The following is a 22566-nucleotide window of genomic DNA, read 5'->3' on the forward strand; positions in this document are numbered from 1 at the left end:
GGGGAGGCGCTGTCAGCCCAGACCCATGAGGTTTCCATGGAAAAGAGTCAACGGGAGGATAGTGCAGAGGCTAAGATGCTTGCCTTGCACCCCATCACCCCAGATGGTCCCCCAGGGGCATACAGGAGTGATCCCTGAGCTTGGAGACAGGAAAACGCCCGCCCAGATAACTGCTGGGTGTGCCCCTCCCCTTTCCCCAGTGACACAAGGGGAAGGAAAAGAGTCCAGATAAGAAGACTTTCCCCGCCTGCCACCCTGCAGCCAGCGCTCCAGAAACTGACCCGGCCCAGGGGTCTTGGCTCCTCTGCAGCCTCGCAGAGTCCTGGACACGCTGGGAACACTCCCCAGGGCCACCCCCGGGCCTCTGGAAACATGTCAGGTCTCTTACTTGCCCTTCCAGGTTGCAATTTCAAAGAGGTAATTTCTTAGGAGATAATTATTAGGAGTTTTACGGTTCTTTCTCTCTTCCTGCTTCTGCTCTCTGGGAACAGAAACTCCCGAGCGCCAGGCCGCCCACTTGGTGCTGGGCTGTGTCAGGATAAAGGGAAGCCCTTTTATCAAGTCTCTCTGTTTATTTGTCTGGGGGCCACACCCTGCGTCGCTCAGGGTTTACTCCGGGCTCTGCTGCACTCAGGGATCACTCCTGGCAGGGGCTCGGGGGACTGTATGGGGTCCTGGGGGTTGAGCTAGGGTTGGCAGCGTGTACGCAGGACCTTACCATCTGCACTATCTATCTCTCTGGGCCCTTTATCAAGTTTATTGGTTTCTTGGAAGATTTGCCGCCAAGCCGATCTAAAGGTGACGTGGAGACCTGCAGAGGGCGCTGATGCGCGTTTGGGAAAAGGCGCAAGGGCGGGTTAGTCAAGTGTCAGCTGGAGATAGACTTGGAGCACTGATCTCCGAGTCTCTGGCTCTGGGAAGTTCTTACAGAAGGTTATTATAGGAAAGAATGTATTAGGAAGAATTTGAATATAAAACGAGCCGGGGGTGCCAGGGAGATCCTGTCAGAGTTAAGTTGCCTGTTTTGCACAGAGCCGGTTCCCAGGACCTCAGGGTCCCCTGAGCACAGAGTTGCCGTTGAGTGTGACCCTAAAGCAGTGCCCGCCCCCAAATACGTAAATAAATACAATGAGATATGGGGGTGGTGGAGAAAGAAGGGAAGGGGGCTTTATTTGACGGTGTGTTCGTCTTAAAAGAAGCTGTGACTGTTTTCTATATATACATTCTCTCTCTGGAAAAAATGATGAGTGAAAAGTGGCACTGAATAATAGGGTGTGAGCCCCACGTGCTAACGTTCTCCGGCACTAAGTACGAGAGAAAATCCCAACAATGGCCGAGCCACAGGGAGGCCATTTCTGGACTAAAGCTATTTAGGAAGCAAGAAGCCGCCAAGGGGGATTGTTCCTCTTGTTCAGTTCCTCTGGGAAGTAAATGAGTTGTTGGAGGAGGTACACATGATTTGCCACCCTCTCTCCGTTACTTGTGCCACAGTGACAAGAATGCTAGGCTTGCCCTTGGCTTCGAAGGGGGCAGTTCTCAAGTCCAGGCACACTTGCAGCACTAGAGCTGTGTGACAAAAGCTCAGGTCACAATCCCCCCCCCTTTTTTTTTTTTTTGCTTTTTGGGTCACACCTGGCGATGCACAGGGGTTACTCCTGGCTCTGCACTCAGGAATCACTCCTGGCGATTGGGGTGCTCAGGGGACCATATGGAATGCTGGGAATCGAACCTGGGTTGGCTACGTGCAAGGCAAACGCCCTACCCGCTGTGCGCTATTGCTCCAGCCCCACAATCCCTATCTTGCTGCCCAGGCAGGGATCACAATCCAGCGCGTGGGTAGACAGGCAGAAGAGACAGTCCAGGTTATCTGTTTTCAGAGAGACATTAATCAGTGAACACAATTCAGGCATTAGAACCAGGGGGAGAGTTGCTCTTAATCTGCCTTGATTGGATATTTATTTACACATACATTCATTCATACACCCGTTCAATAAATGCACATTGTACTTCATTAGGACCTTCCATATGCTAAACACTCAAATGAAAAATGTGGATGTGTTCTTCTCCAACACAAAGCCTAGTGAAATGGAGTTGGAACGAACCATTTTTGTACACCCTTGAATTAGCCTCGTCTACAAGATAATCTGCCTAAGGATGCAAAAACAAAACAAAACAAAACATTCTCTTGGTGGCTGGGAACAGTTTCTCAAACCAAGTATTTCTTTTTTATTTGTTTTTTGGGTCCCCCCCCTGGCAATGCACAGGGGTTACTCCTAGCTCTGCACCCAGGAATTTCTCCTAGCAGTGCTTGGGGGACCATATGGGATGCTGGGAATCAAACCCCCGTCGACCGTATGCAAGGCAAACACCCTACCCACTGTGCTATAGCTCCAGCCCCACAAACAGAACATTTCTACATGTAATGTTCACTGAGTAATGTTCAGAGTTCAATGACATTGACTTGGTTAGCACGTATATCAAATCGTTAATTCCCTAGACATTTCCTAAAAATATCACAGCAGTAGGGCGTTTACCTTGCACACGGCCCGGGTTTGATACTTCTGTCCCTCTGGGAGAGAGCCGGCAAGCTACTGAGAGTATCACTCCCACTTGGCAGAGCCTGGCAAGCTACCCGTGGCATATCCTATATGCCAAAAACAGTAACAACAAGTCTCATAATGGAGATCTTACTGGCGCCCACTCAAGCAAATCGATGAACAACAGGACGACAGTGCTACAGTGCTATACTTCAAAACTATAAAAATGAAAAAAAAACTACAAAAATGATAATAAGAACTGAGGGTCAACCAAGGAATGATCAATTTTGCTAATTTTTTTTTTTTTTGCTTTTTGGGTCACACCTGGCGATGCACAGGGGCCACTCCTGGCTCTACACCCAGGAATCACCCCTGGCGGTGCTCAGGGGACCACATGGGATGCTGGGAATCGAACCCGGGTCGGCCTCGTGCAAGGCAAACGCCCTACCCACTGTGCTATCTCTCCAGCCCCAATTTTGCTAATATTTTAACCAAAATTATAGGCTTTCTTTAAGATGTCCTGAATAGGGGACGGAGAGATGTTCAAGAAGCTAGAGTGCAAGTTTTACACACAGGAGCATTGGGTTCAATCCCTGTCACCCTATGGTTCCTCATGCCCCAGAATCATCCCAGGATTGGGGGGAAAAAAATCCCAACCACTTAACAAGAATACCATGAGGTAAGTACTAGAAAACTAAACCCCAAAGCAGCTGAGTGACTATGAAATGACGTCTGATCACCTGTAAAAAAAACACCAGCTTAACTTGGGAGGTGCTAAAAGTTCCATGGGGCAGATTCAAACACTCATGAGTTCTTTTCCATGCATTCGTGACAGCTCTTGAGAAAGGACCCAGTGGACACTTTAGATAGATCTATTTATCTTATTTGGGGGGCCCCACCCAGTGGTGTTCTGGGGCTATTCCTGGCTCTGTGCCTGGGGTTGCTCCTGGCAGAGGCTGGAAGATCTTCTGGTCCTAACAATGGAACAGTCACCACCACATGTATGCAAGTCAAGAGTCTTCAATCCTTGGGGCTGGAGAGATAGCACAGCGGGGAGGGCGTTTGCCTTGCACATGGCCTACCCGGGTTCAATTCCCAGCATCCCATGTGGCCCCCCAAGCACCACCAGGAATAATTCCTGAGTGCATGAGCCAGGAGTAACCCCTGTGCATGACTGGGTGTGACTCAAAAAGAAAAAAAAAATAGAGTCTTCAATCCTGTGCTATATCTCCTGCCTTCCCCTTCTGCCCATGTTAAGTATTTGAAAAGACAATGGACACCGCAAGAATTTGAGGCAGTTACGGTAATGATTTGTCTTCCCCCTACTTTGTTGGTAATTACCATAATGTTGGTAATCTGGATGCAATATTGGTCAGCTCAATGCATGGATTAGCTATGAGAAATATCTGTTTCATTAAAGTGACTCCAAAACAAGTGCTCTTCCTAGATAGAGAATCACTTCAGTGGGTGTGCACTCAGAAGATTTGGAACCTAAAAGTTAAGCCAATTGATCTGAAGAGATGCATTTGGGAGCTGAAGGGTGGAGTATATTATAGAAGTTGCTAGAAAGATGGGTTTAGTTGCTTGCTTTTCTTGAACATATAAGCCAATTCAATTAGACAAGGTTTATTTTTTGTATCCAACTAATATTTGGAAACATCAGTCTTTCTAAAAGAGTGAAATACAGTATCAAATAGAGAACAAATTTTGGTACAGGCTCTTATCAACCTGAGTTTAAAAAAAATCTATTTGTATTAAAAAAAAGAAATCTGAACCCACAGTCATCATTACTGTTCAGATGTGTGGAAGGCTGCAGCTAGCTGAGATGAGAACTTGGAATGTGGAGTTAATTAGTAGCAGAGGTGAAAAAGGTATTTCCTTCTTCTCTCCTACCCTTTCCCTCTTCCTCCTTCTTTGTCTCTTGCTTTTGGGTTCTGGGGATGGAATCCAGAGCCTCATCTATACCACTGATGTTCTCTACCTCCGACTTGCATCCCCAAACCTCCTCATTCTTAATTATTTTCAGAAGGCCCTGGAAGTTACTTCTGTCATTTAAAAAAATAATGTAAACTTTTGAAAAGATAAAGAAAGCTAATCACCCGACCGGTCTCACTCTACCTACCAAACACTTTTACCCACTCTGGTTGACATTTCTCGCTGCTCTTTGCCTTAGGAAGTAACAGATTCAGTGGGATCTCCAGGCAGAGACTCAAACTGCACTGCAGCTCCTTCAGGAGGAGGGTGAGTGTCTTCATGTCCTGGTGGTCTCAAGGGCTAGAAAAGAAAGCCCGAAACTGGTTAAGGGCTCACTCCATAGCTATGTGTTTAAAGGGTGAAAGGAGGGGCTGGAGCAATAGCACAGTGGGTAGGGCGTTTGCCTTGCATGCGGCTGACCCTGGTTCGATTCCCAGCATCCCATATGGTCCCCTGAGTACCGCTAAGGGTAATTCCTGAGTGCAGAGCCAAGAGTGACCCCTGCGCATCGCCGGGTGTGATCCAAAAAGCATAAATAAATAAATAAACAAATTAATTAATTAATTAATTTTATAAAAGGGTGAAAGGAAAGAACCAACGTATGGCAGCTTTTTTTTTTTTTAATTTTTGGGTCACACCCAGTGATGCTCAGGGGTTACTCCTGGCTTTGCATTCAGGAATCACTCCTGGCGGTGCTTGGGGGACCATATAGGATGCCGGGGATCCAACCTGGGTCGGCCTTGTGCAAGGTAAACGCCCTACCTGTTGTACTATGGCTCCACAGCTCCCCCCCCCCACTCCCCCACCCCCTCCCCCCTAGCGCAGCTTTATCCTTAGAACTGGTAAAGACTCCACTCCAAGGAGGTGGTGTTGCATATCCATCAAGCGCAGTGCTGTCTTTAAAGGAGTGTCTGGTCTAATTGGATACTAAAAATGAACAGGTCTATTCATCCTCCAATGTATGAGCGGCCTGGCACCTTCTGTAAAGGCAGTGTAAGTAAGAGTTTGGGGAACAGAAGAAAAGGGGTGACTGGAATTGGGAGAGCTCCTGGTTTGGCATAAAGAGGGAGGAAAAGTGGAGAAGGATCCGAGTGTGTGTGTGTGTGTGTGTGTGTGTGTGTGTGTGTGTGTGTGTGTGTGTGTGTGTGTGTAGCATGCACGCACACACACATGTTTGACACTAAACTAAGAGTCTGCAGGGTTGATAAAGAACCTGAAAGAGAAGCTCCAGGCCCTGGAATTTAGGCTTGAGAGAACAGGAAATCTCTTGAGTCCCCACCCTCCTTCCCCCCTGGAAGTTAAGGATAAATATAAATCTATCCTCCCGAAGAGACAACAAACAAACATTGTAACTTAACGCCTGTCCCATCGAAATCAAATAAGGTCTCCAGTAGGCTTTTGAAATGCAATCTGGGGCCGGTGTCCCATTCACTTTCCTATTCAGGCCACAAAAGTTTGTGTGGCCCTTCCCGAGTGAGAATTTTGTTAGGCACCACGGGGGAGACTAGGATGAATAAAACTTGGTCCCTATCCCCCCTCCCCCCACACACCCCGCCCCCCAGAAGCTCACAGTTCAGGGGTGGAGACAAAAGTTACCCACAAGCCTTTTTTACAGTGGGAGACGGAAAAGATCAAGGGGTTGTAGGGGCTGGGTTCCCAGGGGTTATTTCCCAGACGTGATTTGGAAAATCGGGAGGGTTTTACAGCTCAGCAGGATTTTTTTTTTTTAAGGAGGTTTATTTACTTCTCTAAGACTTAGAACATATTTCCTTTTCAGGGAAGAACGATCGTGCAGGCTCTGGAACCGCACGACGTGAGGGCTCCTCGGGCTGATAAAGGATGGTCTGACTTGGTTGGAGGCTTCCCGGGGGATGGGGGGAGGGGGTCGTGTGGGGGGAGCTGTCTCTAGGGGCGCGGGGGGCGAGGTGAGGTGCCCTCTAACCTGGGGTGGTATCAGGCAGGAGATAAGCCAAGCTGGGATCTTTTTTAATTAAAAATTTTTTTTTTGATTCGGCATCCTACCCCGTGACTCCAACACCTATGGGGTCCCTAAAATAAGATAAAATAAAATAAAATAAAATAAATCCTCCTCTTTCCTCGACGGTTGCACTCGGGGCTGGACCCTTCTCAAGTCCATGCATGAAGTTAAAGGTCTGCAAAGCTGCCCGCGGGGGTTCTCCAACCGCGCACTCGGCGATCCGGGAAAGGAAACGTGGGCGAGGCGGGGGGTACCAGGCGGGAAGCCCCCGGGCACCGCATCCTCTCCCCGCCCCCTCCCCCAGCCCCGGCGAACGTGACACGCGCCCCCGGCGGGACGGCTGGGAGCCGGGAGCCGGGCGCCGACACCCGGAGGAGCCGGGAGCCGGGCACGGGCGGGCGAGGGGAGAGGAAGGGAGGGAGGGAGGGAGGGAGGGAGGAGGAGGGAGGGAGGAAGAAAGGGAGGGAGGCGCGTCATGTGATCCGCTTCTCTGCTCCTTTAAGCGTCCACAGGCGGCGGAGCGGCCACAATCACAGCTCCGGGCACTGGGGGAGCCCGAGCCGGCGGCGCCGGGGGAATCCGCGCGGGTTGCCGTCCGCCCCTGTCCCGCGCCCGCCTGCGCGGCCGCACCCCGAAAGTTTCCCAGCGCCCCGGCGCGAGGAGGGCGAGGGAGGAGGGAGCCGGGGGACGAGAAGGGAGCCCGCAGCAGCCCCGTCCCAAAGCTCGATCGCCCGGGAGAAGAGGGTTCGGGAGAGAAGGAGGCGGGAGGTTGGGGGGGGTGGTGTCCCGGTGGTGGTGGTGGGGGGTGGCGGTGGGGGTCCCGCAAAAATGGCCGGGGCGATTATCGAGAACATGAGCACCAAGAAGCTGTGCATCGTCGGGGGCGTCCTGCTGGCCTTCCAGGTCGTCGCCTTTCTGGTGGGAGGCTTGATCGGTAAGTGCGAGCGCTGCAAACTTTGGCCCCTTTGGCTGCGGTCTCGGGCCCCTCTCGCGCCCGGCCGCCCCGGCTACTTGTTACAGTATCACTGGCCGGCTTGTATGATCTAATTAGTCGGCCTATTGTGCGCCCGAAAGCCGAGCTCCATGGGGCACCGTGCAGTCTAGTGGCCCGGAGAAAAGGAGGGGAAAAGTTTTGGCCTAGTTTCAGTATCCACTTGAAAGGCAGGCGGGGGGCGGGGGTGGCCAGCCGAAGCATGGCGACGGGCCGCGCGGGGCAGCGCTGCCCTGCAAAGTTGGGCTCTGCGGTCCCCCCCCCCCCACACACACCCCGCGGCTTTTTTTTTTTTCCCGCGTTCCCCCCCGCCGCCGCCCACCCTGGCCCGCTCCGTGGGCCTTTCCAGCCGGCTCCGGGAGGGCGCCGTCACCGACTTGATCGGGAGCCGCGGAAAGTCGGGGGGGAACAAGCGCCGGGCGCGCGCCCCCACCCTCGTTTCACCTCCTCCCCCCCCCCCGCCCCCCAACTCCTCTCCCAACCCTGTTCCCGAGCTTTTTTTTTCTTTTTTTTTTTCTTTTTGCGTGTGTGAAACGCATCGGGGCGTTTGCACCGGGCGGGAAGCGGGGAAGCCGTGCGAGTTTGCATTCTGGGGGTCCGATCCATCTCCTGCCGCTTCCTCCCCCGCGCGTGGAGGCGGCGGGATGGGTGTGTGTGTGGGGAGGGGGGAGGGGACTGGCAGTCCTGGGCCCGCGCGGCGGGAAGTTGAAAAGGTCGCAGGGGGAGGGGGGAACCGCGTTATCCGAAAGGTGTAGCTTTGGGCCTCCAGCCCGCGCGCGTATCCCCCCACCACCCCTCGACCCCCTTCTTAAGACCCCAAGAGCCCCGGGAGGCGGAGTCCCTGGTTTTCCCCGCGACGCCTAGGCGGGCGACCCCCGGTCCCCGACCACCACCGCCGCCTTCGGCCCCGCAGGTGACAGCGACCCTGCAAAGTCCCCGCCGGGGCCGCGCCGCTGGCCCGGAGACCTCCCGGGGCGCACCGCCCGCTCCGCCTCCAGCCCGTCGGGTTTCCGGGGGCCGCAGACGGTCGCACGGACCTTGCACGGGGAAACGCTCCCCGCGTCCCGACGCGGATCCACCCCCACCCCCGCCACCCCACGCCTCTCCCCGCGCCCTCCTACCCCCCCGGTGTTGCGGGACCGCCGGGCACAAACTTCAGCGCCAACTTCGCACCGGGCGCGGATGGGAAGGAGCCTTTGCGCCTGGACTTGACGCTTCGGAAAACTTCACCCGGAGCGGCGGGGCCTGGGGGCGCGCGGGGCGCGGGGGTGGAGGGGGCCAGTGCACTGCTTTGCTGGGGGTCAGCGCTCGGCCTTGGGCGTCGGGGTCTCGCGACCCAGAGAACCGCACGGACCGAGCCACTTGGCGTCCGTGTACCCGGCGTGGTTCTGCAGATCGGGGTGGGAGGAGAGCAAACGGGAGGGAGTTTGCCGGTTCCGTAAATCACGGTGCCATCCGAGCTAATTGTTTTAAACAAAGGAGAGTGGGTGAAGCTTCGCGAGGAGGGAAATTTCTGGAGCTCACGCTTCTTCTCTCGGTGTCTGTCCACAAAGCAGAAAGGGGCTCACGTCCAGATTCGCAATTTGGGCCACACAGCGGAATCCTTTGATTCGCGAAGCCCTCATCCCTCCCCGCACACAATACGACACCCAGATCCACACAGACACACACGCACAGAGGTTTGCTCCAGTTTGGCTACGTGCAGTCTCCATGTTTCCCTGTATTGGATTATTTTTTTTTTTTCTCAGCTGGGCGCTGAAGGCAGCTTTCCCTGTGCCCTCACAGTGATTATGCAGCGGTTACAATTACACCTCTTGTCTCCCCTGATGAGCAGTTGCAGTTAGATGCCATTGGATCTTGTGTGATTTCAGTGGCAGACCATAATTAAAATTTCTTGCACCTTGTGCTTTCAGAATTAAATTGGCCTATTATCCCTGTCTGACCTTCATCCTCTTTGAGGTTTTTGCACGAGCAGTGAACCATTACACATAGTTCCCGGGTGTTTGCTGGTGTGTATTTCTTTCTCTTTCTCTAAAGCTGATGCAGCCTTTAAGCGACCCATAGCCCCGTGTACCCCGCGGTGGATTTCTGAGGGTGCGTTTCTTTGGCGACTTGTGGCACTTGTTTCATTGTGGGAATTTTAGGATTGGGGAGCTTTCCGAAGAGGGTATTCAGTTCACAACAATTGTGTGTTCTAAGAGGGGCTTCTCTGTAAGGCTTGTTTCTTCCCCCCACCCCCACCCCCCTCAGAGAACTTGGTTAGTGCCGGTCTTGATCAAAGTTCCAAAAGTTAGTGTCTGGTCAGGCCCTAACTGTAACTAGGTTCCTCTGAATAAATAAACTGTTTCAGTTCCACATTTCCTTGTAAAGGAGAAATCTCTGTGTGAAAGAGTGGGGGAAGCTAAGTTTCGTGTTTTGCCCTCCTCCCTCCTTTGTGAAGGTTCTGTCCCTCAGTTTTGACAGGAGGACTGAAAAACTCAGGTCCAGGTGGGACTTTTAGATGCAGCCAGCATCCCCTCCATTTAGAGTCATTATTTTTATTGTCGAACACACTTAGGAATTTGGGTCGGCGACAAGACGTGTGTACACGGGAAATAAATAGCCCAAGGTAAGCGGTAGGTTTTCTCACCAGATTTATTCCGGAAAGCCGATGAGATTGAGCAAAGACTAGAACTCCCTGGAAATAGGTGGAAGCAGTTGTTGAAGGAGCTTTCTGTAGATGGAAAAGTCTGAGTTCAGAAATCTCCACTTGTCCCTGTGAAGAGAGACCCACTTGCTCAATTCCCTGCTAGCTGGGAAGCCAGGTCCCCTGAGTGGAGAGTGTCTGTCCAGGATGCCTGCTGGAGCGTCTGGGAGAAAGTGAAATCTTTGCTGGAAACCAGCAATAATCTATAGTAATTTATTTTCACTGTCATAGTAATTGAGTAATATACACAGTGCTACAGTTAATCTATTATCATTATTAGCAGCCCTCTCTCCACTCCCCACACTCGACACCCATGAAAGAAAACATGGCAGTCTAGAAAAAGGAGGTCTGAATGGTCAAGTTTCTGTCAGATCATGAGTCACACACACACACACACACACACACACACACACTACCCCACCTCACCCCACCCCACATCACACACATACATACACACACACACATAATACCCCACCTCACCCCACCCCACATCTCACACACACACACACACACACACACACACACAAAATGTGTGTCTAAAAGTGACCAGCAAGTCAGTTAAGAGAGAGCCTTCAGTAGCTCACAATTTAAGATTCTGTTCACTGATGAACATTTAAACATCAGATACCAAGACAAATAGGGATTTCCTGTTTTTATCTTAAATACTCCGCCATACCATAGTCTTTTTTGAAGTAAGCATTTTTGTTAGTTTTTTTGTTTGTTTGTTTTTCTTGTGTTCATGTCTACAGGCTAAACATTTAATGAGATTATATATATAATATATATTTAATATTCTACACATATATTTAAAGGCTCATATAGTGGAGCTTTTTATAGCAGTCAGTTTTCACTGAATTATGCCATGCTTTTGTGAAAAAATTTGAGCCCTTGTAAAATTCTGCATCAGGTTGTTTTCTTACCGATTGAGGTGTCTAAAGAGACTAGCTGTTTTCATATTTAGAATTCATTTCAAAAAATTAACAGGCCCAGAGAGATAATTCAGGGGAGAAGGCACTTGCCTTGCATGTGTTTGACCCCAGTTAGATCCCTGGCAATTCAGTTTCCTGAGCATAACTTAGCCTAGCCCCCAAGCCCCACCTCCTTCCTCCCCAAATTAAGAACCCCAAACAAAATAGAAAAATATTTAAAAAATATTGATCGACTTCTCATGTTTTGATATTTATAAATAAGTCTGCTGATTTTATTTGGTTTGGTGAGTTTGCAAAATAATCTTCCTTTGAGATGGTGAATTTGATTCATACAGAGGCAGCTGTAGGGATTGTGGTTAAGAGGGCAGAAAACTGACCGTACATGCTGAAACAAGAGGAAGCTGACTAAAAATCATGAACATGAATGGGAATCCCTCACCCATTAGCTACAATTTGCTGAGCTTCAAATTAGTCATGTCTGGGGAATAATGGTTGAAAAAGCAGGTCACTGTTCCCACCTGTGTTAAAATTACCAAGAGTGAAAATTAGAAGTGGATGAGTGGAAGATGATTGCGTTGTTATAAAGATGTTCATAAGTGAGAATTTTCCTAACACAAAGATCTACATAAGTATTAGTAAATTACCAATTATGATTTCTTTAAGAAGGATTACTTGGGGAAAGATTGCTATTTCATTCCAAAGATTGGATTTGAAAAAATTTACTTCAAGGGCTGGAGAGAGTACAGCAAGGAGGGCACTTGTCTTGCTTGCAGCCGACCCAGGGTTGATCCCTGGTGTCCCACGTGGTCCCCTAGCATCACCAGGAGTAATTTCTAAATGCAGAAACAGGAGTCACCCTTGATCATTGCTGGGTGTGGCCCAAAAAACAAGTAAATGAACACTTAATTTTGTTATTTTTATTATGACTTTATTATTTGGGTTTCTGGGCCACACCTGGCAGTGCTCAGGAGCTAGTTCTGACTCTGGGCTCGTGGTGGTGCTCAAGAAACCATATTGTTATTCCAGGGCATGAACTAAAGCATGTAAGCAAGTTCCTTCAAGTCTTTTCTATTTTAGGCTGGAGAGACAGTACAGTGGGTGAGACACTTGCCTTGCATGTGACTGACCCAGGTTTGATCCCTGGCCCCCATAAGGTTCCCCAGCACCGCCAGGATTCATTCCTAAATGCAGCAGAGCCAGGAGTAGCCCCTGAGCATTGTTGGATCTATACAAACAACAGAAAACCTCGACTATGTCTCTGACTCTATTTTTAATGCTGAGAACTTATGTGAATGGAGCACATATGAATGCATATGTAATCAAGCTTCTCAATTTTAACATGGATTAACCTACTGCCTTTAAACACTAGCTCATCTCTGGGGCCATTTAGTTAAATGGGAGCTTATGTTGGTCTTGATTGGGAATATGAATCTTTGTTTCTGACCTTATCATTTATTTGGAAGTTGCAGAGTTGAGATAAATTAAATATAATCACAGTCCTGCAGAGTATAGAAGGATTTGCTTCCGACCACATTAGGTTTGTAGCTCGCTGTGGTATTTATTATATTTTAACATGCATTAATAATGCAGTAGTTTTAATCCTGCGGGCCTGAGGAGCTGAGGATGTTGAAAGGTAGGCATGAGTGGGCCTTGGGTTTATTTTAGCCTATGCTTTTTCTCTTTGGTTCTGCTTTCTATTTCATAACATTTCATATCTGATTAAATCTGATTAAACATAAGTTTTCCTTGGTCTTCGCTACCGGAGGATCTAAAATGGTTGTAGAGTACAGTGTAACCTCAAAAATGCTTCTTGTAGGGGGCCAGAAAGATTGTTCAAAGGGCTGGACACATGCTTTGCATGCAGGAGGTTCAGGTGTGATTGTACTGAAGAGAGAGTGGCACAAGGTGTGACCCAATTCCTACTCCCCCCCCCCCAATTTTTTCTTTTAAGTGGTGGGAAATTTGGAGGGTTGGGGGCTTCCCCAGCAACCTTTGGGGGCCCAGGGACCACTTCCGGTGACACCTGGCCCAGTGGTGACTGCTGACTTGGAGCCTGGGCCAAGATGCAATGCAGTGCTGGCCTGGCAATGCTAGATGCTCTAAGGGCTGTGCCCCTCTTGGTGGTAGTGGAAGGAGGCTTACAGGGGTGCCAGTTCTGGATCCGGTGCCATCTTCCTGGCCTGAGGGTGGGAAATGTTTAATCATAGAAATTAGAATATTTCACTTTCTAAAAGAGAAACTCTCCTTGGTTACTGTGAAAAAATTAGATGTGTGGTAACAGTGGCTACGGATACTTTCAGCTCATCCTTCATCTCGGCGGCTTACCTCCCTCTTGGAGTCTTCTCCTCCCCCTATTAAAAGTGAGAGACAGATCCTTGAGAAAATAGTGTGATGCATGGCTTTGAGGGGAGTTTTAAGACTCCTGCATGGATCCCAGGTCTAGACTCCGCCTCTCCACCTAATTGATATTTTACAAAAATTTGGCCTAAAAATATTCATTTAAATGGGGAAAATATTCTTACCTTATTGTTCTCATGTGGGCGCTCCTATGGAAATTCAAAATTTGTTGCAGTTGTAGGAAGTGTCTTGGTTCAAGCTCCTCAGTGTTTACCCACATAACATGGACACTTGTAAGATCCTACTGTGGACCCCACTGCACTGTGGCTGACTGGGGGTCACTGTATCACTGTCATCCCATTGATCCTCAGTTTGCTCGAGCAGGCCCAGTAACGTCTCCATTCATCCTAGCCCTGAGATTTTAGCAGTTTCTCTTTACTTGTCCTTCCCAATGACTCCGCATTAGAGGCTCTTCAGGGTCAGGGGAATGAGACCCCTCATTGTTACTGTATTTGGCATATGAATACGCCACAGGGAGCTTGCCAGGCTCTCCCCCATATGGGACTGGGGGTCAGAAAAAAAAATGGGACTCAAAGTGGGAGTAAATTGGAGAGTTGTATGTAGATGAGAGGCCCTCTTCATCCCAGAAAAAGTTTACAGGCAAAAATTTTCCTGCTATGAGAGTCTCTGATATCAAGATAGTTCTCACTTTCTGGAAAGTCATAAACATGCAAAATCAGAAATACTGTGAATTACACTGTGCAGATAACTCTAGTATCATCTTTTTTTTTTTTTCTTTTTGGGTCACACCCGGCGATGCTCAGGGATTACTCCTGGCTCTTCACTCAGGAATTACTCCTGGCGGTGCTCAGGGGACCATATGGGATGCTGGGATTTGAACCTGGGTTGGCCGAGTGCAAGGCAAATGCCCTACCCGCTGTGCTATCACTCCAGCCCCAACCCTAGTATCATCTTAAAATTCTAGATTAATAAGATAATATTAAAAAACGCAATGTGTGAAGGCCTGGGAGACAGCTCAAAGGACTGTCGTGCATACTTTGCATGCGCAAAGCCCAGGTTCAATCCCAGACATCACGTAGTTCCCTCATCACAGCCAGGATTGACCACTGAGCACTGAGCCAGGAGTAACTCCAGTGCACTGCCAGTTGTGGCTCCAAAAAAATATATGGCATCTGTGGATCAAACCCAGGACTCTACCATGCAAATATGTGCTCCAGCCCATTGAACTACCTCTCTATCCACTCTCCCTACCCCCCCCCCCCCAATCCTTTTAATATGTCAAATGTCTATCAAATACCAGGCCTTTGCCTAATTTAATCCGGGCAAATCCTGGCACACCTAGTGGTTGCTGTTGTACTCATTTAACATGTAAGTATACCAGGGTACAGAAAGGTGAAGTAAATTGCTCAAGATTACCTAGCGAGGCAGGGTCAAAGCTTGGATTGAACTTCAGTCAGTGCGACTTCAAAGCCAGTGTGACCAATCATGAGGTGGTTCTCTTCCCCTCACCTCTCGCTCCTGACTTTTAAGATGGAATAAACACAGTTTGCAAGCAGAAAGACATAATGAGTTGTTCTAATCAGGCCCCTGACTTCTCCCATTGAATCCCTGGGTAATACAGCAAAAGCAAAGAAATAGCAACTCTATGAAATGGAGCCTAGCTTTACATACTAGAGCAGTGCTGTGCCAAGACTAAGGAGGACCCCTTATGGGAAGTTTGCATGTGCCAGGAGAATTCTTTACCTACAAGCTCTAACCAGTTCCCATCACCGGATGACGCACCCTGTTGAGCAACCAAGTTCATTAACCATGACGGGTTTGAGCGCTGTTACTTTAAGGATGACTACTCGATTTTATTTTCTCTAGTTGGTGGTCTTGAGTCTGGCACCTTAGACCACTCAGCCATCCAGCGCAGCGGGTAGGGCGTTCGCCTTGCACGCGGCCGACCCGGGTTCGATTCCTTCGCTTCTCTCGGAGAGCCCGGCAAGCTACGGAGAGTATCCTGCTCTCATGGCAGAGCCTGGCAAGCTCCCCGTGGCGTATTCGATATGCCAAAAACAGTAACAACAAGTCACATGGAGACGTTACTGGTGCCCGCTCGAGCAAACCGATGAGCAACGGGATGACAGTGATACAGTGACAGTGACAGTTGGTGGTCTTAACATTTTTCTACCATGTTACAAATCCAAGCCTTTTGCAAAGAAGATGGGGGAAGGGAGTTACTGAGGATGGAGAAGATTTAAGAGGATATGGATCCACACTCATAGAGAAGAGGTTGAACCAATAGCCACTTACTCAAGGAGAAAATTCTGTTCTGCAGAGAATAATTTTCTGTCTGTGCCTGTATACACTCATTCATGATAATGAGGGCGTCCAGATTTGAGGCTCTGGTGCTGACACTGTGAACAGGTGCATTTTATTCTTTGGGAAAAGGCTGCTTGATTTTTCTCCATGGGAAGATTGGCTGCTCTCAACATTGATAGAGACTTGGGGATGAGACAGGCGCTGAGACATGAAAGGATCATGTATGTTTCAGATCTTCTGTCTTCTCTGGGGTGTCGTAATAGTGGCCAGTGGACAGATACATCAGAGATGGGTAGTTCCCACGGTCAGTAGCTGGGTAGGGATGGGCATGGAGAAGAGGAATCCGGGTCACAGAAATTCTCCCCCCTTTTCATGGTAGGGCCAATCTAAATGAATCACTAAGCAACAGAAATGGGCAATTCATCTCTGGGGTACGGAAATACTAAGGAGCTTATAGCCTGTACCTTTCCTTCCCACCCGGTCATGTTCCACCTCTAATTTAATTTCATAGGGCTACAAAAACAATACTTGGATTTTTTTGTCTTCTCAATACTCAGGTTATTTTATCCTAGGCAAGAAATTTGACTGCTCTTGGAAGATTTACTGGGTAACTATAGTGATAATTTCATAGGTGCTGATTTTTTTTTTTAATGATTCTGACCATCAGAGGTTTTAGGTGACTCTCGGGGTCATGTGCTTATAAGTCACGTGCTCCAGCCCTTTGAATTATTGCCTTGAATCTCTTTAATTTCTATCTTTCTCTGGGGGCCATACCTGGTGATGCACAGGACCTATCCCTGACTCGGTGCTCAGGGGTCACTCCTGGCAGTGCTCAGAATCTGTTGTGACGGGCAAGGCAACCATCTTAACTCCCATACCATCTCTCTGGCCCCTGTCTATAATTCCTATGGGAAACAAATGGTCCAGTGTAATAAAACTGGTTCTACATGAAATCAGTAGTAGAAAGCTTTTCTCCCCTTTTTCTGCTTCTACTCTTTACCCAAACTACACACTCCCATCCACGTGTGGCTTCTTCTCCTCTTCTATTTCTTTTTCTTTTTTTCTTTTTGGGTCACATCCGGCAATGCACAGGGGTCATTCCTGGCTCACGCGCTCAGGAATTACCCCTGGCGGTGCTCAGGGGACCATATGGGATGCTGGGATTCGAACCCGGGTCGGCCGCGTGCAAGGCAAATGCCCTACCCTCTGTGCTATCACTCCAGCCCCTCCTCTTCTATTTCTTTCTCGTGCAAGTAATCTCAATGCTAAATACAAATTAGCCTCATACACCATCATAAATATTGACCAGTGCTTGTAGGCCATGCTAGGGAAGACTGAACAACAGCAGCAAAATGTATACCCCAGATCCGAACAAAGAGAAAGGATTACACACAGCAAAAAGTGACCAAGACATATAATTGAAAATTGGTCACAACAGCGGACTTCTTGAAGGTTGCCCGATGATATGGCCATTCTGAATGGAGTCGTGGAATAGAACAGACACAGACTATGTGGGTGTGGAGAAAAAAGAGAGAGGAGATAAAGAGTCAGTCAAGAGAAAGCAAGGCCTTTGTAAACATACGAGACCCTCTCTTTGGGACTGAGCTTGTATCTGGACTTTTAAACCTACTTCTAATGCCACCCACACTTGTCCAGACGATTTGGGTTTTTTGTTTTGTTTTGTTTTGCTTTTGTTTTGGGGCAACACCCAGCGATGCTAAGGAGCTGTTATCAACTATCCCTGACTTTGCACACAGGAATTACTCCTGATAATGCTCAGGGCACCCTATGGGATGCTGAGGATCCAATTGGGTAGCCGCATGAAAGGCAAGCCCCCTACCCATTGTACCATTTCTCTGCCCCCCTCCCCTCCAGACTATTGGTTTTTTTTTTTTTTTTTTTTTTGCTTTTTGGGTCACACCTGGCGATGCACAGGGGTTACTCCTGGCTCTGCACTCAGGAATCACTCCTGGCGGTGCTCAGGGGACCATATGGGATGCTGGGAATCGAACCTGGGTCGGCCACGTGCAAGACAAACGCCCTACCCGCTGTGCTATTGCTCCAGCCCCCCTCTAGACTATTGTTAAGCTTATTTAAACACCAGCCTTTTAAGGAGTAGAAAGATAGTACAGGAAGTAAGGCATTTGCCTTGCACTCTGCCAACTCTAGGTCAAATTCCAAGTACCACATCTGATTCCCATGCCTCCTTCCACTCTCCCCAACACATCCAGAAGTCAGCCTTGAACACAGATGTTCAGTAATAGCCCCTGAACATTGCCAAATGTGACCCAAAACTCCACCTGCATCATCCAAAAAAATTTTTGTAATTAAATTCCAGGTATTCAAAAGACATTTTTCTGCTCCTGTTTTGTTCTTTCCCACTCTATTCTCTTAATATTCCTGGTGAAAAGGCGTTTATCCTTTGTTAGTCCTCAGGAATGACAGGGCCTTCTTAAATTTCTGGTTAATTCCCAGGGTTAACTCAGAGGCTTTATTCATGAAGCAAATTTCCAAGAAAGCAGAGGTAATTGAAAGAAGAGTCCCAGTTATTACATTTTTTTTGGCACGACGTTATGGTCTTTCTTTAGAAAGAAGGTAACAGGTCTGCAAATGATTGGCTCAGGGTTTGTTCTTTTTTTCCAAGCCCCAGATTAATAAGGCTAAGCTCCTGTGAGCTGGTTGGGGGCCAGAAAACTGCAGCTCTGTCCTTCTCTTCCCCAAGAGAAGAGAAGGAAGGAGAGAGGGAGAGAGAGTGAGCAAGCCAGAGAGAGAGAGAGAGAGAGAGAGAGAGAGAGAGAGAGAGAGAGAGAGAGAGAGAGAGAGAGAGAGAGAGAGAGAGAACACTCTTGCAGGGCGTGCAACAAGTTTTGGATGGAAAGAAGTTGATTGCCAGAGACCTGGGTCTTAGTGATCACAGATAAGACACCAGGAGTCCTTGTCTGTCCCCTTCGCCTGGCAAGTAGGACAACATCCTGCTCCAAACATACTGTCAAGAGTACTATGTCTGAGACGGGTGCCTAAGAGGATGTGATGAAGTGGACATACCAAGGCAGTGATTCCCAGAGGACTTGCTGAGAAAATTACTTTGCTTCACCCCAGATTCTTTCTTTGTTAGATTGGAGAGTGGGGTGGGAGACACATCAACATTCTTTATTTCCTATTCCGTTTTTCCCCCTCAAGTCCCTACGACTTGGTGATGAAACACCTCCAGATTCGTGGATTTATTGAGGCAGAAGGAATGGGAACGAGCCAAGCAATCATCGAATTGGGTTGGGATGACCCCACAGACTGATCAGCCTGCTTGCCAGACTTCATTCCCATGGGAAACTGGGAATGAGTCTTCCCTAAATCTTCCTGTTGCGGTGACGTAGGGGCCAGGAGCACACTTTGGAATCCGTTCTCACTGAACAGGCGTTCTTGCGCCCCAGAGAATCCGGAGTGCTTTCACCTGAGGTGGAGCTCTTGTTGTTTTGTGCACAATTTCAGCCCACTGCGTATGCCATTTTTATTTATTTATTTATTGCTTTTTGGGTCACACCCAGCAATGCACAGGGGTCACTCCTGGCTCATGCACTCAGGAATCACCCCTGGCGGTGCCCAGGGGACCATATGGGATGCTGGGATTTGAACCCGGATCGGCCGCGTGCAAGGCAAATGTCCTACCCGCTGTGCTATCACTCCAGCCCCATCGTATGCCAATTTTAAAAGACACAGGCAGCAGAGAGGTGTCGGGGTGCATTCGTTCAGTGAGGACAAAGCAAAGAATGGATTCTGGGGATTTACAGGCCAGTCCTTTCCTTGGGAGCTGCATTCGAGTCCAGATTGGTCTGTGAATCAACTCTAAGGCTATGAGCTTACTGCTTGCCACCAGTACAGCTTTAAGGGAGTATCCTTGGGTGGTTCTAATGGAAGCTGTGACGCCTGGGTGACTTTACATTGTGAAGATGAAAGGGCCATGGAGACCATCTTGCTTTTGAGAAGGACCCAGAGTCCCAGGAAAGACGAGGGCCTCAGTTTCCACTGTTAGAGCCCAACTCAAATTCTACTGCAGAGATAGAGCCCAGTGAAAATTCTAGTACAAAGCAACACTACCCAGAAATGTCCTTTGCGTGGAGAGTCTCTCACTCTGTCAGCGGCCATTGCATCCCTGTGCAGGAAGTTTCCCGCTTGGGCTTTTTTTTTCCCAGTTCTTTTGTCTCTCTTGTCTTGCTGTTACTTGAAAACTAGAGAGCAGGAACCCAAATGCCTTCTCCATTTTGCCTTTGTATATTAGCATTTATATTAGTATTAGCCATGGCAGAGCCTGGCAAGCTCCCCATGACGTGTTCAATATACCAAAATCAGTAACAATAATGGGTCTCATTTCCCTGACCCTGGAAGAGCTTCCAATGTGGCACCTTTGGGAAGGACGAGTAAGGAGAGGCTGCTAAAATCTCAGGGTTGGGATAAATGGAGACGTTACTGGTGCCCACTCAAGCAAATCGATGAACAATGGGATGACAGTGATACAGTGATACAGTGATGAATGTTAGCATTTGATACCGTGATGTAGTATTGTCTAATTGTTTCTGAAGTGGGAGAATTATATACTGTGCTTGGCTGTTTGCTGTTTTTAAGAGCACCTCAGAATTTTTTCACAGAATTGAAAAAAAAAATAAGAAAGCAAAACACACACAGCCAAATGCCTTGCTTGTGGAGGGCGGGGCATGTTTCTCCTGCCAGAGAAAATGTGAATTGAAAACATCGAGGGAATAAAAAGCCCCTGATCTGTATAAATCCCGACTCTATACCTAATCAGCTTCCTCCGTCAGATGCATCTCTGACTGAAATGCTGGGCCCGACTTTGGGCTCGCCTCGGAGGCCGGAGGCAAACTGAATTCCCAATTTGTAGTGAGTTTCGGAGTGTGGCAGATGCTGTCTTTTGGGGGGTCTGATTTGTATTCAGAAGATATAACGGAATGGTTCCTGCTTTTCTTCTCTGCCATTTCCTTATTTTGAAGGAAAATGGCAAGCAGTAAACTCAGATGGCCAGTACAGGGTTCAGCATAGCTCAGAGCTGTAGAGTGAACTGAGGTGTGAGTCCCAACACACAAGTTCTTTTCTCCCTCCTTCCCTTCCCACTTTCTTTCTTTTTTACCTTTCTTTGGTCATACTCCGCAATGCACAGGGGTTACACCTAACTCATGCACTCAGGAATAACTCCTGGGGGTACTCGGGAGACCATATGGGATGCTGGGAACCCAACCCCGGTGCAAGGAAACGCCCTATCGCTGTGCTGTCGCTCCAGCCCCTCCCTTCCCACTGTAATGTTTTGTTTTGGGGCCACACTGGGCTGATTTTGCACTACGGGGTGACTCCTGGTGGCTCAGGGACCATGCTCTACTAGGACTGGATCCAAAAAAAAAAAAACGTGTGCTCCATCCAGCCCCTTGCACTTTCCCTGCTGTTCTGGAAGGAAATCTTTCTGGGGACGGGCATCTAAGGTGGCAAGGAGCAGCCCCTTAGGCCGAGTGCTTGGGACCACCACTTTTTTCCCCCCTTAAGCCGGAGCACCTTCTCCGGTCCCCTCTGATCAAGCCAGGGTGAGCACCAACTTCTGAGTCTGCTTAGATCTGCCTTTCGTTGCGCCCCTCCCAGAATCGGGTCCCGGGCGGATTTGCTCGGCTTCTTCTCCCCAGACCCATCAGGCCAGGGTCCGGCTTGGTTCCTTCCGCCCCGGGACCGCCGGTGTTGTCTCTGGCCTCATTGCGAGGGCAGCTCGCCTGAGAATGGAATGCCTCAAATGGGGAAACTACACGTCCCCACATTCCTTTCTTTTCTCTCCGCTGTGGGGCCAGTCCTGGCTTGTGTGCAGCCAGCCCTGACTTACGTGGCCCCTGCGTGCCTGGCCCGAGGGAAGATAAGATTTGCACCGCGGCTTGGAAGGCGTTGCGCCACCGGCGGAGCCCCACACCCTGCTTCCAGAGACTCAGCTCGAGAGGGGAGGTGGGGGCCCAGGCACCCAGACATCTTTTCATCGCACTTCCTCCTCCTTTTAGCGAACTTGCAGGCCGTGTTCCGTCCCAGGCCCCATTCTTTGAACATGCCCCAACAGGGCAGCGCTCTGCTCTGTGGGAACACGGTATTTCTGGATACCGTGAAGGGAGAGAAAAAGACAGCATAATTTGTAGGCACATAAGATTTCTGAGTTTTCAAGGTCAGCTTTCAGTTAGCATTAAAAACACAAAAAGCAGAAAACAACCCCTGTGTTTCTCAAAGCGTACTCCTCTCCTCCTGGACTCAGTTCGTTTATTAAAAAAGAGAAAGCAGGGAGCAAGAGAGATAGTACAATGGGTAAGGTGCTTGCCTTGCCTGGGAAAGATGTGGGTTCCAGCCGCAGAACCGCATATGGTCCCCTGTGGCCCACCAGGAATTTTCCCTGAGAATAGAGCCAGGAGTAAGCCCCAAGCACTTCTGGGTGAGGCCTCAAGACCCCATAAAAGGAAGGAAGGAAAGAAGAGAGGGAGGGAGGGAGGGAGGGAAGGAGGAAGGAAGGAAGGAAGGAAGGGAGGGAGGGAGGGAGGGAGGGAGGGAGGAAGGGAGGGAAGAAGGAGAGAGAGGGAGGGAGGGAGGGAAGGAGAGAGAGGGAGGGAGGGAGGGTTAGAGCAATAGTGCATCAGGTAAAAGTGCATTTGCCTTGCACACAACAAACCTGGATTAGATCCTCAGCATCCCATATGGTCCCCTAAACCCACCAAGAAAAAATTCCTGGGTGCAGAACCAGGACTAATCCCTATGCATCACTAGGTGTGGCAGAGAGTTGGGGGGGG

The 22566-nt window shown here is 49.1% G+C and overlaps 1 protein-coding gene across 1 annotated transcript in view; it reads left to right on the forward strand.

Annotated features, from left to right (window-relative positions):
• The first annotated feature begins 7269 nt into the window (after positions 1-7269).
• WLS (Wnt ligand secretion mediator) overlaps positions 7270-22566 on the forward strand; it is a 126009-nt gene continuing 110712 nt past the window's right edge. Inside the window, exon 1 of the mRNA XM_055140493.1 lies at positions 7270-7423. Coding sequence (XP_054996468.1) covers positions 7318-7423 — 106 coding nt within the window. The 5' untranslated portion in view covers positions 7270-7317. The remainder of the gene's footprint in view (positions 7424-22566) is intronic.

Source organism: Sorex araneus, chromosome 5 (assembly GCF_027595985.1).
Source record: "Sorex araneus isolate mSorAra2 chromosome 5, mSorAra2.pri, whole genome shotgun sequence".
Taxonomy (NCBI): domain Eukaryota; kingdom Metazoa; phylum Chordata; class Mammalia; order Eulipotyphla; family Soricidae; genus Sorex; species Sorex araneus.